General features: G+C 35.1%; 1 protein-coding gene across 1 annotated transcript; it reads left to right on the forward strand.

Annotated features, from left to right (window-relative positions):
• The first annotated feature begins 536 nt into the window (after nt 1–536).
• LOC149222350 (transcription factor GTE9-like) lies at nt 537–6,060 on the forward strand. The gene is given in 10 exon segments (XM_089385386.1): nt 537–3,541; nt 3,627–3,681; nt 3,801–3,956; nt 4,057–4,130; nt 4,320–4,389; nt 4,511–4,588; nt 4,689–4,804; nt 4,979–5,045; nt 5,134–5,264; nt 5,411–6,060. Coding segments are annotated over 10 exon segments (2,664 nt in total). The 5' UTR covers nt 537–1,921; the 3' UTR covers nt 5,708–6,060.
• Nucleotides 6,061–16,879: the final 10,819 nt, after the last annotated feature.

Consider the following 16,879-nt stretch of genomic DNA (forward strand, 5'->3'; position numbering starts at 1 on the left):
CAATAAAACATCATAGCGTAAAAAAACCATGCAAATTTTGTGTTTCATAGTACTTAACCATTTCATATTTTACTTTGCAAATTTAGATTTCACAATTCTTTCATAGTACTTAACCATTTCATAATTTAATTTAAAGAGTTACCATAATAAAATTTAATAATATTTTAAAAATAATAATGTTCAGGTATGATAGATTAATTGGGTACATACATGGTGGCATGCGCCGGTACATGGCGACAGTTCAACTCCTCCCCTTGGGAATTTGCCCCCTAAACATCGTGCAACTTGCCACAAAAGAATGCGGTGATCTCCTTCCAAAGGGCCACGCCATAAGTAATACACGAACTATATACCATCAAAACATCCACATGCTCCAACCCTAACAGAGGTTCGCCCTTCATGACACGCGTCAGTTGCCTAAGCGGTCATGGGAGCTGGGAGAAAGGAAGCCGTCGGATCTAAAAAGAAGGGCCGGAGATTGTTAAACACAACGAAGGTTCTCTCCCATTCATAACGTAGGCCGTCAGATCTAGGGATGAGACGGACGAGATTCAGCGTGGTAGCGGCGGGTTGGGGGCTTGCCGCCTATAAGAGAAGGGTCCTTCAGCAGGGGGTTTGCTCTATGGGTTTTATGTGCAGCCATTTTTGCAACCGTTGGCTGTTGCTCTGCTTTGTATTTGCCCAGGAGGAGGGGGGAGCCCCGATTGATAGAATTCCGCAGTATGTTTTTTATGTTGTTTGCAAGGTGATTTTCAGATGATCTGGGCTACACAATAATGGCGTTTGGATTTGAGTATTTCGGCAGGTGATGGTCTCGAGCGTGGATGAATCCCCGGGGAGGGTGATCATCCACTCTGGTGTTGGCGAGGCATCGATTCTTTCTATTTTGGCTCCCAAAGGCGATCGTGTGGGGGGTTTCCTACTACCTTCTATCCAGTGACATGCGAGCCCCCGCGTAACTGCGTAGCAGGTTTTAACGGCCCGCTTTTGTGAAATCCGCGTTTACCTTTCGCGTGGAGGGATTTCTTTATCGTGGATTCAAGGGTTGGATTGTACTTTATGGCCTGGAGCGGAAATTAGGGTTTTAAGCAAGTTCAATTGTTGTGTTAGGGTAAACATTTGTTTGGTCTCTCTGCGTTGGCGAGCGTGCATAAAGGATTTCGTTTTTCTTTATCGTGAAGAAAGATCGGAGGGTTCTCATATTTCATGAAAAAGCATGTTGTAATGGAATCTGTGGAAGTCCAAGCTTCGTGTCAGATTTAAATAGCTAGTCTTGGAAGAGCGGCAGGCTCTTTTCCAGTACGCTTTTACATTTCTCGGAGGAATAGAGGCGCCTTTTCCTTGTCTTAACCGGTAGTTGAAAGCTAGGGTTTTTTCAGAGACATCTTGTTAAAGATTTCAATAAAATCTTCAATATAATCAGCAGTTCTGTTCGAACAAATCTTGTAAATAAGATACTTGTTGACGTTGTTAGGGCTCGAGCAATAGTAGGCAAAAGATTCAGCAAAAAATGCCGTTTTTAAAGATAAAAATGGCCGCTGAAGCGTATAGGTTATTTCTGATCTACACGGTTCCAGTTCTTAAGGCAAGTGATTTTCCAAACCATTCAATAAATTCTGTCCAAGGGTAATTGCTCAAGGTTAGCCCCCTCATTTTTAATTGTATTTTGAAATTTCTGGTGACTTAGCTGCATTTTCTATAGTTTTTTCACTGCCTAAGCGACTAGAAAATATTTGCGTTGTCTCAAAATATTAAAGCCTTAAGCTACTGCATTTTAAGAATGCTCTATTTTGTTATGCGAATGACATTTATAAAAGACTTCAATTAAAACCGAGGTTTGGAAGGCGAAACCTTTTGAAGATCCTACATATACTGCCTCTGGAGCAGCAAATGATATACATTTGTCTACGATAACGGCCGTATGGCATCCGCCCTTTATGTGATGTATGAGCAGCAGCATCAGGATCAAAATTTCGTTTCTCGGGATTTTAGTTTCGACATGAGGAAAACAGCAAAAATTTCAAATGCTTATCCCTCTGATTTTGCTTCTGACTCCGCCATAGAAATCACTGGAGATTCCGAGGGATACAGAGGGCAAAGGAAAACACGTCCATACGGGAAATCCAGTACTTTTGGCTTTGGTACGTCTGGAAGAATCGAGCATGAGAAATTGGGTTGTTATGGAGGAGGATATGGGGGCTTTAGCAGGAATGACGTGGATGCAACCGCCTCGGAAGATTCGTGTACGCCAAAGAGGAAGTCAATCAGCTTGATGGACAGAAATGACGGTTTTAATGTGCCTATTCAAGTTTATGCAGTCTCTGTTATGTCCGGATCTGAAAGGAGGGAGTTAGGAAAAAGGCTGAAAGCTGAGCTTGAGCAGGTGCGGTCTATGCACCGGAAAATCGAAAGCAGGGTTATAAATGCTGTAGCGGTATCTTCCTCTAGTGATCTACCTAGTTTTAGCTCAGGGCAGAAGAATTCCAGATTTGAAAATGGGCGAGTTAGTGGGAGTAACAATGTCAAGTCCCTTAGTGTTCAAATTCCTGTTCCAGGAACTCTTAATAGCAAAGACAATAGCAAAGACAAGCGGACTCCCAAGGCCAATCAGCTATATGTAAGTTCGTAGTTTGTTTCTGGAAAAAATAAGGCATCACAGACCGACAAACCAAAATCTAAAGGTGGCCTTGTTGGGGTTAAGCGCGGCATTATGGGGAGATTTGAATCCAGGGATGAGAAAAAACCCAGGGAAGATATTTCTACTCAGCAAATTAAACCGGATGCTATGATTATGAAACAGTGCAGGACCTTGTTAAGGAGGCTTATGGTCCATAAATTTGGTTGGGTCTTCAACACACCTGTTGATATTGTTAAGCTTAACATTCCCGACTATTTCAAGGTCATTAAGAACCCCATGGATTTGGGTACCATTAAGAGGAAGCTTGAAACGGACGTCTATTCAAGCCCACGGGAGTTTGCTGCGGATGTTAGGCTGACATTTGCCAATGCAATGACATATAATCCACCTGGTAACGATGTCCACATTATGGCTGTTCAACTTAATAAGATTTTCGAAGAAAAATGGAGACCTATTGGAAGTAAGCTTCCTGAAGTGGATCCCAATGGGCGTTTAAGTAAGGCTGTACAGACCGTTGCAGCAAAGCAGCGGCAGCAGCAATGCCAAAAGAAAGTTGCAGAGAAACCCAAGCAGAATAATCAGCTTAAGCCTGCTTCTATGTCAGTGGATCTGAATGAAAAGTCCGTGCTTCGCAATGGGGTAATGTCAGTAGAGGAAAAACAGAAGCTTAGCAGGGATCTTGAATCCCTTTCAGGTGATATGCCTGAGCAAATATGCAATTTCTTCAGAAAGTATAGTTCTGGTCTGAGTCAGAATGACTATGAGATTGAGGTTGATATTGATGAGTTTGACAATGAAACCCTGTTTGAATTGCGAAAAATTGTAAATGACTGTCTCAATGAAAGGAACCAAAGTGCAGCAAAAAATCAGCTGAAGGTTGAACCTCGTGAAGCTGAAGCTGAGGTTGGTTGTCTTTTGGATTTACTTTATATAGGTGTTCCATGAAGGGTTGTACCTTTGATTTCTGATGTTAGTGTTTTACTTTCAGCCTGCAAATGGGTCACGGCCAGGCGATAATAGCTCTCCACTGTGTTCACGAAAAGGTCTCATTGATTGTATCTGTATTGAATTTGTTATTTATTTTCTTATTCTTCTTCTTCCTGATTTTTAATTTATTTTTAAATTCAAGCTAGGGCTTTTTTTTTTTTTTTTTTTTGTCTAGGTGGTGATCCGGGAGATGAAGATGTAGACATTGGGGAGAATGACCTGCCTGCTTCAAATTTTCCTCCTGTAGAGATTGAGAAGGATGCAGCAGGTCGCAGCAGCAAATGCAGCAGTTCATCGAGCTCAAGCAGTGATTCTGGATCTTCCACTACTGGTATGGCCCCTATTTTTCCCTTGTAATTTTGCCCCCCAACCGTTATTCGATTCATTTTATATTAGATTTGATTTTAGTGGTCTCTTCTCTTTGTTGACAGATTCTGATTCTGCAAGTTCTTCAGGCAGTGAATCTGATGCAGACAATGCAGCCTCTCCAGATGCAGGCCACAAGGTAGGATTCAATAAGCTTTCAAGTATTAGTTATTCATGAATGCTAAAGCACCGATTGTCCTGTATGGCAATTTGATATTGCTTATCGTTTTTCCTTTTGTATAAATGCATGTTTTAGAGTTTATGGATTACTGTAAAAAAGATTTTCTAAAAGCTGAAAATGTTTCTCTGCATTGTTTTCTTACCACAGGAGCAAATGTGCTCGGTTTCTGTTTACCATCAGAGAACCAGCCCAAGTCTGGAAACAAATGGTGCAAAAAGTGCGTTCTCATCATTAGGTTCTTACCATACTTATGTTCTTTACTCTTATCATGATACGGAAGAGGTTTCCCAGCTCCATTTTTATGTTGTTTTTATTGAGTTCGAGTATTAACTTTGCAGGGGCTGTGAGTGAATTAGACGAAGAGAATGCTAATTCAAAGCCTACTCCTGCTAATGTTGCAGATCCATGTCAAGAAGGTACGGTTCAGCATATGTGCACAAAAATGGTATCAGATGGTGGGTTTTAACATTTCATGTCTCTGTGTGGCCTTACATTTGCAATATGGTCATTTGTTAGGGGAGAGTGCTCCATCTGAGAGACAGGTCTCCCCAGACAAACGTTATCGTGCTGCCTTGTTAAGGAATCGTTTTGCTGATACAATTTTGAAAGCCCAAGAGAAGACCTTTAACCAGGTAGTTTAGTAGTTCCTGTAAATTGTGCCTTGATTGATCTTTTTAATTTTTTTTTTTCCCACTTTTTTTCCGTGGTTGTGCAATTATACAGGTGGGAGTTATACTGGGTAAATTATTTTTTCTCTGGCTAATTTGAATGCTTTTGATTTGGCATTTATGCCTTGTATGTATCAGGGTGACAGGGGAGATCCAGAGAAGCTGCGGCGTGAACGGGAGGAATTAGAAAGGCGTCAAAGAGAAGGTTGAAATTTAGAAGCTTTGAATTTATAAGCTTTGATTGATTTTTACCTGGCCTGGTGTTGATTTTTACATTGATTAATGTTTATCAGAGCAAGCAAGGCTTCAAGAAGAGGCAAAAGCAGCAGAATTTGCTCGTAAGCAAGCTGAAGCAGAAGCTGCGGCTGAAGCTAAACGGAAGTTGGAGATTGAGCGTGAAGCTGCACGCTTGGAATTACAGCAGGTTTTGAGTCCTTTCTGTTTTATTTAGTATTCTCTCTTCTTGTTATCACAATTTTTGCCTTGCAAGCTTCAGGTAGCAAGAGCCCAATAAACAAGAGAAGTCAGTATTGATGAGTTTATTAACCTTGCATTATAAACACACGGCAGATGGAGAAAACTGTTGAGCTCGATGAAAACACTCAACTGCTCAAGGATCTGGAGATGCTGAGATCTTCTCAACCTGATCACATTCCCAGTTCAGTGGATGAGACATGTTCTGTTCATTCTCAAGATGGACTGGCACCCTTTGCGTTGCAGGGCAGGAATTGTTTGGAGCAATTCGGTTTGTTCATGAGAAATGAAGATGAAGAGGAGGAAGAGGCTACTGCTGGTGGAATAGCTACTGGAAATGCTGGTGGAATAGCTGCTGGAAATGGTGATGCAGAGGAAGGCGAAATAGATTAGCATAGCAGGCTGTATATTATTTTATTGCTTTATTCTTTTGTGAGAGGGTGAAGTGATTTGGACCTGAAGTCCCTTGTTCTGAGGCTCAAAAATATTGTGAAAGAGTTGGCGGTGGGTACAGAGAGTGTGATATGTTCGGGTGTGAGGCCTAAACTCTGTTTTATTAACAGGTTACCTTTTCTGCTCGATTGGGGATGTAAGAGAAATGGGCATTCCACTCTTGCCTTAGATTTCTTGGGCATGAGAAGGTCATTTAGCTGAAGCCGCTCATGGTAACATCGAAATTTTGTTTAGATGGGATAGTGAAAAAGAAAAATTTCACATTCTATGGGTGAATTCATATATTTGTCTGATATTTGCCCATCAATGTTGCATTTGTACCTATTTTTAGTGCTCATGTTCAGAATATATACACTTGAAACCCACATTAAAGATATTTAAGCTAAAACGCAAAAATCATATATAGTCCAATTCCTTAGACACGACTAAATGCGTAAAACTTTCACCTGGCATTTTACATTGCATTCGCGTGTTTTAAAGAGAAACTGAATGATCAGGTAGGAAAGAATGCGCAAAGGAATATATGTTTTAATGAAATAAGTGGCATTAAAAATATAATGAGTTGAATAGTATTTTCTGGAATGTATGGGTCTATCAAGCAATACAGAGAGGTATGGTTTCAATGAAGAATTTCTTGAAGCCTTTGTATTCTTTGAGGATACATACCGAGAGGGTTGACATGGCTTTTAGGCCTTTGTAAGTTTAAGATCACTGTTTAAACTATTTGGGAGCGAATTATGGGGAGAAGGCATGCTCTATGTTACTGCGATTTCAGTGAGAACTAAAGAAGTGGTTAAAAATGAATTCAGCTATGGCTTCGGAAGCTCAATCTTGGGTTAATTTTATATATTGCAATCAGGCTGATCGGTTACTTATGCTTGTCAGGTTAAAGTTCGATGATATTTTTATGTTCTCACTCTTCTCTTTTCGATGTATTTTTAATTAAATTTTAAGTTATCATATTGCTCTTCTGGATACATATTGCTCTATGTTACTGTGATTTCAGTGAGTACTAAGGAAGTGGTTAAAAATGAATTCAGCTATGGCTTCGTAAAGCTCAATCTTGGTTTAATTTTATATAGTGCAATCAGGCTTGGAAATGATCAGTTACTTCTGCTTGTCAGGTTAAAGTTCGATGATATTTTTATGTTCACTCTTCCCTTCTCGATGCATTTTTAATTAAATTTTAAGTTCTCATATTGCTTTTCTGGATATACATATATATTCTGTGATGCTCTTCTGGATGTGTTTTGGATTAAATAAAAACCAAGTGTTTGAATAGTTTCTTGGTCTCTAGGCCGCCTTTAGACGGCATGCGCTCAGATCATTTTATTTAAAACCCAGTTTGATAGATTTAAAAGTTTCATCTTATTTAATGGCAATTAATTATTGTTTGCTATGTAAAAGCTCGAATGCATCTGAACCTAAACTTAATTGGCGAACATAAAACAGAGGGTTAGATTCAGCTTATTCGTCTAATTAACGTTTTCCTAGTGATGGAATGGCTGTGTCAGAAGAACACAAACATGTCAAACCAAGCAAAGAACTTGTAGTGCGTCATTTATTCGTCTCAATTGAGATACTAAGGATGCCTTGCCTTCACTGTTGCTGTGATTTGGAAGGTTCAATCACTTGAGTTGCTGGGATTTGGAAGGTTCAATCACTTGAAGGCTAAAAGAAAGGCTTCAAGATCCCCATTTGCGCCTTAACGGAATAGCGATGCACATTTAACTCTGAATTGCAGATAAATTTTTTAAACAAGCTTTGTAAAGGAGACCCCTGAAATATAGAGTGATCACTCAAATGTAGTGCCAGCACCAGACCCCTCGATGGTGGAAAGGACCAATGGAATCAATATCACCTAAGAGGCAATTACCTCTTCACCGCTGACAAATTTTAAAATAGCTTGAAGTGTTTCACTTGATGAAACATGCTAGTCGATTGTTTGTGACTTTTTGTAGGGGAGTGGGCAGTGGGGCTGGGTATTTTTTCCAAACAGAAATATATACTATCAATGAAAAGGCTGCAGAGGCTAACAACGATATATGTGGGGCTGTTCCATGTATTGGCTCATACAAAAACAATTCTCTGAAATTACACAAAGGAGCTTGCAGTAGATGTTCTAGGTTGACTTACATGTGGCCTGTTTTGAATGGACACTTAAAAGTCTAATAACATTGAAAAACGTTTAGTTTTGCTTCTTAATATCCATTGATTCTTTCCACTTATACACTGTACCATCTTTGAGTTCAGCTTGGATCAAATTCTCTGTAGCCACGTTGTTTAAGGCAATGCCCTTACGAAGAATGAGCATTTGGAATCCAAGGCCATTTTACATTATGCTTCAAAGATGCCCATTTTTCTCTTTTGAACCAACAAACTCGTGACATCTGCATACTGAGAAATGCAATGGTGCCTATTCTCGTGTACTTTAGAAGTCACTTAGAGTAAAGAGCTCCTCTTGTGTACTTCAGAATTCACTGAGAGGAGAGAGCTCCTGTTGGATTATATAAATTCGTTGGGGTTTCTGCGCATTTCTGTTTTCCATATTTTCCACACCTGTTGTATAGAGGCATAAGTGTGTTTCTCGGGCTTTGTGAACAGAGAAGATGGAATCCAAAATCCCTAAGACCGAGCACACCAAATCTCCTTGCGGAAGTCCCAGAAACAAACACAGGTATTGGGTTTAACAGACTAATAGAAGCACAGGAGATTCGCACTGCACTTCCCCACAGAAAGATAGATAGATTCCAAGAATTATCCAGTTGCTGACCTTGAAACTTGCTCACGCTTAGATTTAACCGCATATGAGCACACCAAATCTCCTTGCGGAAGTCCCAGAAACAAACACAGGTATTGGGTTTAACAGACTAATAGAAGCACAGGAGATTCGCACTGCACTTCCCCACAGAAAGATAGATAGATTCCAAGAATTATCCAGTTGCTGACCTTGAAACTTGCTCACGCTTAGATTTAACCGCATATTCCACACAGGAGTGAAGAGTTCGACAAGCTACCCATAACCAGGACCACTTAACCGTGGTCAGAGGCTCTAGGGATTGAACTTGGCACCCATTTCCAATACACAACCTCGCTATCATCATCCCACGAGGCTGGCGTTGAAGACCAACGGAGCATTCACAAAGCTGAGAGAAGGTTCACGTCGTTAGAGGATGTGGTATTACGCCCCCTCTTTTTTTTGATGTCACACGGAGATGCGAAGGGATTTGTTTCATGCGATAATAAATGAAAATGATATGCGCCTCAAATCCATATTTACATAATGAGGCATCCCGTTTGGCGATGGCCGTGTGAGCGATGCTCTCATTTTAAACCTTGACTAAGCTTGGTAGTTCTCTTAGTTCTCTTACTTTAAACCTTGACTAAGCTTGGCAGTTCTCTGGTTTTGGCCTGTTTTCACATTGGTTTGTTTACATTGAGGTCTCTTTTTGCCTTTCATCGCTAAGCTTGGAAGCTCTCTTGGCCAATTGGTTTGTTTTCATATTGAGGTCTCTTTTGCATTGTTTGACTAAGCTTACATATTGAGGTCTTTTTTTCATTATTTTACTAATTTGACTAAGCTTAGTAGCTCTCAGCCCATTGGCCTGTTTTCACATTTGAGGTCTCTTTTGATATGATGGGAGTAGTTTTTGGGAAGGACTTAGCTTTCTTTTTACACTCAGCAAAGATGTGCTAATTTGCTTCCTAAAGCCGGATGATTTGTTATGATGGAGGATTTGTTGAGCATTGTCTTGATAACCCATTGAGTTTCTCAAAATTAATACCATAATAGCATTTTGACATTGGTTTTTTTTTGTTTGGCTAGATCTACCTCACAAATTACAATAGATAAAAAATTAAAATAGATAAGAAAAGATAAAATAATTGTATTTATGTCTAATTAATAACCACAAAGTAGGTCAAAGGCACTGTTGAGTACAATGATGTCTCCTATAAAAGATATAATGCATGAAGTAAATCAACATATGGTCTTAGTGGAGAAGATTCAGGATCTAACAGCTCTGAGGATCCATCTCTCTTAACATCCGTGGCCAAATGAATAACATTGAAGAAACCCAACAAAGTTTGTTGGCTCGATGAAGCGTCGGTGGCTAGTGCAGACTGTCCACTAAATCGTTTCCTGGGGGGTTCGCATGTCGCTGAACGCTGTAGAACCTAGTCCGTCTCCCAAGAACAAATTTGAGACGGATTTGCTACTGAGATCTCGTGTGGCAGGGTGAGGTCCCACAGATCTTCACTAATATGGAGTTTGGATACGTACTAGTATCAATCGATCTTTTCGTGCCCTTGTTTGAAGGTAGTACATTAAAAAATGTCGTGAACCTTTGTGTGGGGTTTGGTTTGATGGGAGGTTGAAGAATATGCACTCGGAACCTAAGAGCTTCCTGCATATATAAAGTGCATATATAAAGTGCATATGCTTATGTTTGATTGTTTCTCATTAGTTTTTGTAAGGCATAACTGAGCCCTTCATGGTTTGGTTTGATGGGACGTTGAAGAATACGCATTCAGAACCTAAGAGCCTCCTGCATATATAAAGTGCATATGCTTATGTTTGATTGATTCTCATTAGTTCTTGTAAGGCATAACTGAGCCCTTCATAGTTATAGGTTCCCTTGAGTAAGAGGATCCTTTGGTTCTTATCCTTACTAAACTTATTTTCCCTAGACTTTATATCTAAAATAAATGTGAACTTCCTTAAAAAATGATAGTGTAGGTATACACCAACTTGCAACCAAATTGCTTTGAGAGATGTGTAGGTGTAATGTAAGAAAGTTTGTCAATATTTTTAGCAGTTGTTTGATAGCTAGTTTCGCAAGTTTGATAGCTAGTTTCTGCGTCCCAGGGTTTTCCAGGGTGTTGAATCCAAATATGCAGGTAAAAAACCATTTTAACTGCAACAAATCAAGATTTAACCTCAATTTCTTCCGTCCAAAAGTATAACTCCATATTTTTATATGTAGAGAAAAATATGTATAAAAAGAAAAAGAAATTTAAATATGGACTTCATATGAAATATATATAAATATAAAATGTAAAATGTAAACAAAATTAATTTCACCAATTATCTTGAAAATTTAACAAATAAAAATTAATAAATAAATAAAAATTAATAAATTAGATATAATCTACAAAACGAACAAAATAATGTGCAAAAACTAATAAATTAAAAGATATTTGACAATTATCTTGAAAATCTAACAATTAAAAATTAATAAATTAGATATATAAAATCTACAAAACTAGCAAAACTATAGGCAAAATCTAATAAATTAATTAAATATATAAAATCTACAAAACTAACAAAATCATGGGCAAAAACTAATAAATTAAATAAATATAAGCTTAAAAACCATAAGCTATAAGCTCTAACCAAAAAGTTAAGGTAACACAATCAAATTCAGTGAATACAAATGAATAGTTTAATAAGTTATATTGAATGAAGTGATATTTATATATAATATTTAATTTAATAGAAATTAAAAAATTCATAATTTAATAATATTTTTAAAATCAATTAAAGATTAATAAAAAATAGGTAATATTAATATAGGTAGTTAACTTTGACAATTAAAATTTAATACAGGAATAAATTTATTATACAAATTATGTATGGTCCATTAAAATAATTAATATAAAATGTGAACGTTTAAATTTCACTTAAATGTAACTATACTTATTTAATATAGTAATAAATTTATGTTAAATTTATTATACAAATTGTGTATGGTCCATTAAAATAATTTATATAAAATGTAAATGCTTAAATTTCACTTAAATGTAACTATACTTATTTAATATAGTAATAAATTTATCATACAAATTATGTATACGGTCCATAAAAATAATTGATATAAAATGTAAGCTATAAATTATATTATTTTAAAAATTATCTTAGGTCCATCTTAACTTTGGATCTACTAAGCATTGAGAGGGATCAAATCTTATGAGATACAAACATTTTCTAAAGTGAAGAGATTTGGTCTCTTTTGGTGCTTAGTAGATAAAGTTAAGATGGATTTAGGTGCTTCGTAGATCTAGAGTTAAGATGAATTTAGGCTAGTTATAGATATTTTCTAGGGAAAAATATATTTTGATGTCAAAGTAAAGGTTGTGCTTTCTTGGTTTAGATAAGTATATGAAAATCATTTCAATGTTGAGAATGTGTTGTATGTAAACACTTAATGTAAATATATTTTAAGTTTATTTGAGACATGAAATAAAAAACTATAAATTATATTATTTTTAAAACTATCCTAGATCCATCTTAATTTCGGATCTACCAAGCATTCAGAGGGATCAAATCTTTTGAGATACAAACCACTTCTAAAGTGAAAAGAGATTTGGTCCCTCTAGTAGATCTAGTGTTAAGATGGTTTTGAGATACAAACCACTTCTAAAGTGAAAAGAGATTTGGTCCCTCTAGTAGATCTAGTGTTAAGATGGGTTTACGTTGGTTATAGAGATTTTCTAGTGGAAAATATATGTTGATGTTAAAGTAAAGGTTGTGCTTTTTTGGTTTATACAAGTATATAAAAATCATTTCAATGTTGAGAATGTGTTGTCGATTTTTTAGTGGAAAATATATTTTGATGTTAAAGTAAAGGTTGTGCTTTTTTGGTTTAGATAAGTATATGAAAATCATTTTAATGTTGAGAATGTGTTGTCTAACACTGCAACAATTTCAACTCGATGATAACTTGTCCATTAAAATAATTAATATAAAATGTAAATACTTAAATTTCACTTACAAGGCATTGGACATTGCAATATTGCCATAGGTTTTTGGTCAAACCCAATTAGTTTAGGTTTGCCCAAAAATATTTGTAAAAAATTCTATAATATAACATTGCACATTGAAATATATGATTTTTAAAAAATAATTTAATTTATTTATGTTCAATTTGATTGGCTATCAAATTGAACTTGTTATTTTCTTTTGCCTCTATTAATGTGCCCATTACCTCTATTAATTAACTAAGTACATAGATCACATCAAGGTGTAGGATAGACATTTATGATACAATTTGTTTTGGAAAGGTAATAAAATTATTGATGATGCATATAATCATTTTATATTCCTATTTATAAAAATGATTAATGATTAATATAATATAATATAATATTATATTATTTAAAATTACATATATAATTTAAAATGATTATTTAAAACCGCATATGTAATTTAATTTTTTTTGTTAATGGTATGTGAGAGATATATTTTTATTTTTACATTATATTTTTAAGGGGTAGAGGTCACTTAGGTTTTTGTGCGAACCTAACCACATATAATAGATGTTACATTATTAATGAATGAATGATATTCAAAATAATAAGATGTTTGTAATATAAATAAATATAAAATTTCCCATATTCACAAACCAAGATATAATAAAAATTTATGATAAGACCTCTATACTGAGGGCTAAGAATAAGATTTTCTTAAGACCATATTCACAAACTATTAAAAGCCAAATGTAAACTATTAATAATTATTTCTATGTTGCAATACAAATAATGTTAATTTACAAAATTTAATAATGCATTTCATTACAATTTAAAATTAATCTAATTATAACATTTTAAAATTTCAAATCTTTATATTTTTATTGTTTTCTACTTTAATTTAGCTATATTTAAACTAAGCGGTAGGGACTAGCTACTATGTAGCTCTTGTTTAATATTGTAATAAATTAATTATACAAATTATGTGTATGGTCCATAAAAATAATTAATATAAAATGTAAACACTTAAATGTAACTATATTTAAGTATATTTGAGACATGAAAATAAAGCTATAAATTATATTATTTTTAAAACTAGCCTAGATCCATCTTAACTTCAGATAGATAAGTATATTTGAGACATGAAAATAAAGCTATAAACTATATTATTTTTAAAACTAGCCTAGATCCATCTTAACTTCAGATCGATAATGATCAAATATTTTGAGATACAAACCTCTTCTAAAGTGAAAAGAAATTTGATCCCCCTTGGCGCTTAGTAGATCTAGAGTTAAGATGGATCTAGGCTGGTTATAGATATTTTCTAGTGGAAAATATATTTTGATGTTGAAGTAAAGGTTGTGCTTTCTTGGTTTAGATAAGTATATGAAAATCATTTCAATGTTGAGAATGTGTTGTTTAACGAGGCAACAATTTCAGCGGGATGATAACTTTTTCATTGGAATCAGATTTTTTATTTTATTTTTCAAAATCTTGATTTAGAGGTGTCCCAATCTGGATTTTGAAGATAGAAATAGATTCATCAACTTCAAAGGCTCGTAGGGCACCTAAAATTCTATAGTTTGATAGTTGTAACTTAGATTTCCAAAAAATTCAGTCAAATTTATTCAAAAACATGTTAGAAAAATCTATATTTGATGAAGTTGTCGCCCACTTAAACTAATTTGTTTTTTAATCCTTCCTAGATATGTGGTTCCTCAAGGACTTATTGAAACTTGTGGCATAGGGGTAATATAATTAATAAAAAGTGACCCTTGTTTTGATGTTTCTCAATTTTATGTTTAATTAATAACTTTGAAAGTAAGTTTTTGAAAAGGCAATTTGTTATTATAGAATTGATACAATTTGATTTTTTATGACCCTTCTTTTAGAAAGTACAAACTCTCTAAGGTAATATAATTGAAAAAAAGTGACCCTTCGTTATGATGTTTCTCAATTTTATGTTTAATCAATACCCTTTGAAAGTAAGTGTTTGAAAAGGCAATTTGTTATTTATAGAATTGATACAATTTGATTTTGTATGACCCTTATATTAGAAATTAAAAACTCTCTAAGGATTATTAACGTAGTAAAGGAAGTAAAGTGGTGCCTCGAAAACATGGTTCTTACTTGCATTGTTGTTTATAGAATGCCCAAACTCTCTTAAATCTCTCGAGTATCAGGGGGAGTGAATAGGGACCCCAAGTAAAGTGGTGCCTCGAAAACATGGTTCTTACTTGCATTGTTGTTTATAGAATGTCCAAACTCTCTTAAATCTCTCGAGTATCAGGGGGAGTGAATAGGGACCCCAAGCCATGTACCATAAGAAGTCTTCAATTGTTTTTCTTTTGAGGCCAAAATAAGTAGTTGAAGACAACCAAATTTATCCATTCATTACTGATGGTTTTTGCATTTTAAGAATAAGTTTTTGTATATTCCAATGTCACATGAATGTGAGAGGTTAGCTTTGAGGGGTACTTCAAAGTAATGGATAGTGTCACTATGCTTAACCATGGTGCCAATGTCGACCTCAACCATTTTAATTTGTTATTTGTTTTAATTGATGAAAAATTAAATGTGTAATCACTTCATTTAATGCAACACAAAACACTTCAAACCTTCTAGGGAGAGAAAAGTTTCACAAGCGAAGTGGAATCACTGGACCTTTGGAATAAAGAAAACCTTGGTCCTACCTTTAGCTTTAGTAGATTCAAACAAGTAAACCTAGCATGTTAATAATCAACACATATTAAGAGCTAGGGGGTATACATCCTTGTGAATATATGCAAGTATTTTTATCCAATAGAAAATCATTAATAAAAAAGGCCGTAGTCTATTTGTTATACATTTTGGAGGGTTTTTCAACATTTTCTTGTCTAATTTGCCTAGAATCTTGCAGGGATTTGTTGAAATCATAACCTTGAGTTGTGAACTCTCCACAATCCAAGTGCCCTAGTGGTTTTGCAGGGTGTTGAATCCATATATGCAATCAACAGTTTAAACAATAAAGATCAAGATTTGATCAATATTTTTTTGTCGGATTCTTGCCAAAAAATCTAAAAACATATGGTAGTTAGACAAAGCAATAAAAATATGTTAAAGCATCATGGAAGAGTGTATTCTCCATAGAGACAAACCATTTTTCAAATCATAACCAAGGAAAACATATTTGTGATACGATATGAAGTTAATTTTAAGTAATAATTTTGTGGATCTTGTTGGTCCATTATAAAATTCCCCATATGATTAAAGGTTGTATAAGTATGAACTTGTGTTCATTAATTTTTGTTTATTTTCAAAACAAACTTTGGAAAAAATCTTGTGGGGAGTCCTACCACAAGAATGTCACTATAGAAGGCCTACAACTACAAACATCACATAGAAAATAGCCACAAGCTAGAGAGCCTACAAGGCATGATACCAAAACCATTGACATTTAATATTATAGTACCTTGTAGGGGGAGGATATTAACAAACCATTTTTGTAAATATAATATGCGGATTTTGTTAGAATAATGCATCGAAAGTTAGCCAACCTAAGCAACCCTTCGTAGGAAAGGGTGGATGTGATAAATGCTAGATTTTGAGATTGAAACACAAAAAAATTGTCTTAGTTTTAGTTTTAGTTTTGAGATAAGGAATGCTTGGCAAGTATTTTGGCACACAATAATTTGATTCCAAAATACTAACAAAATAGAGACTCATCATTGAGATAAGGAAGGAATCATTAGCAAGGATTTTTGATACATTTTACACAACTTCCATTTTTTACTAGCAAGAGTTATAAAGTCATTTAGGCATGGCATATATATTCAAATTTAAAAGGATAGTTGTTCAATTGCAGAAACAATGTACCCTATGTTTGTGGGGTTTTTCTTTATAAATAATCATTGGAACAAGTACTAGAAAACCAAGGGAAAATATGAAGTACCAAGCTTGGGATATTAAAAGCAACACGTTGTTAATGTAAAACATTGTTAGGTATACATATAGGATACATAGGAATATAAATAGTGTCATTATTAGTGAAGTGCTTTACATGGGTTCAATTCTAATTTAGCTTTGCAAAGGAAGAGGAATAAGGGAACATTTTGTATACCTTGCATGCGATTAATTGCAAAGTGATCTTTATATAAGCACATCATAGATCAAGCTTAAAATTCTTTGCTTTTCTTATTAGTTGGCGTGAATGATTCATGACCTTAGGTTTGATATGCATTTCTATGAATCAAAATAAATCATCCAATGGTCTAATCTTATTTTACTTCATCTACAAGGCCTTCTATTGCTCTTCTTCCATTTATGAGCATTGCCATTGTTTCTTGACTCTCAAGTGCATTATCTATAGATTTTGCTATATATTCT

This window comes from Pinus tabuliformis, chromosome Q, assembly GCF_031772625.1.
Source record: "Pinus tabuliformis cultivar Carrire ecotype Pingquan chromosome Q, CPIR1, whole genome shotgun sequence".
In the NCBI taxonomy this organism is placed as follows: domain Eukaryota; kingdom Viridiplantae; phylum Streptophyta; class Pinopsida; order Pinales; family Pinaceae; genus Pinus; species Pinus tabuliformis.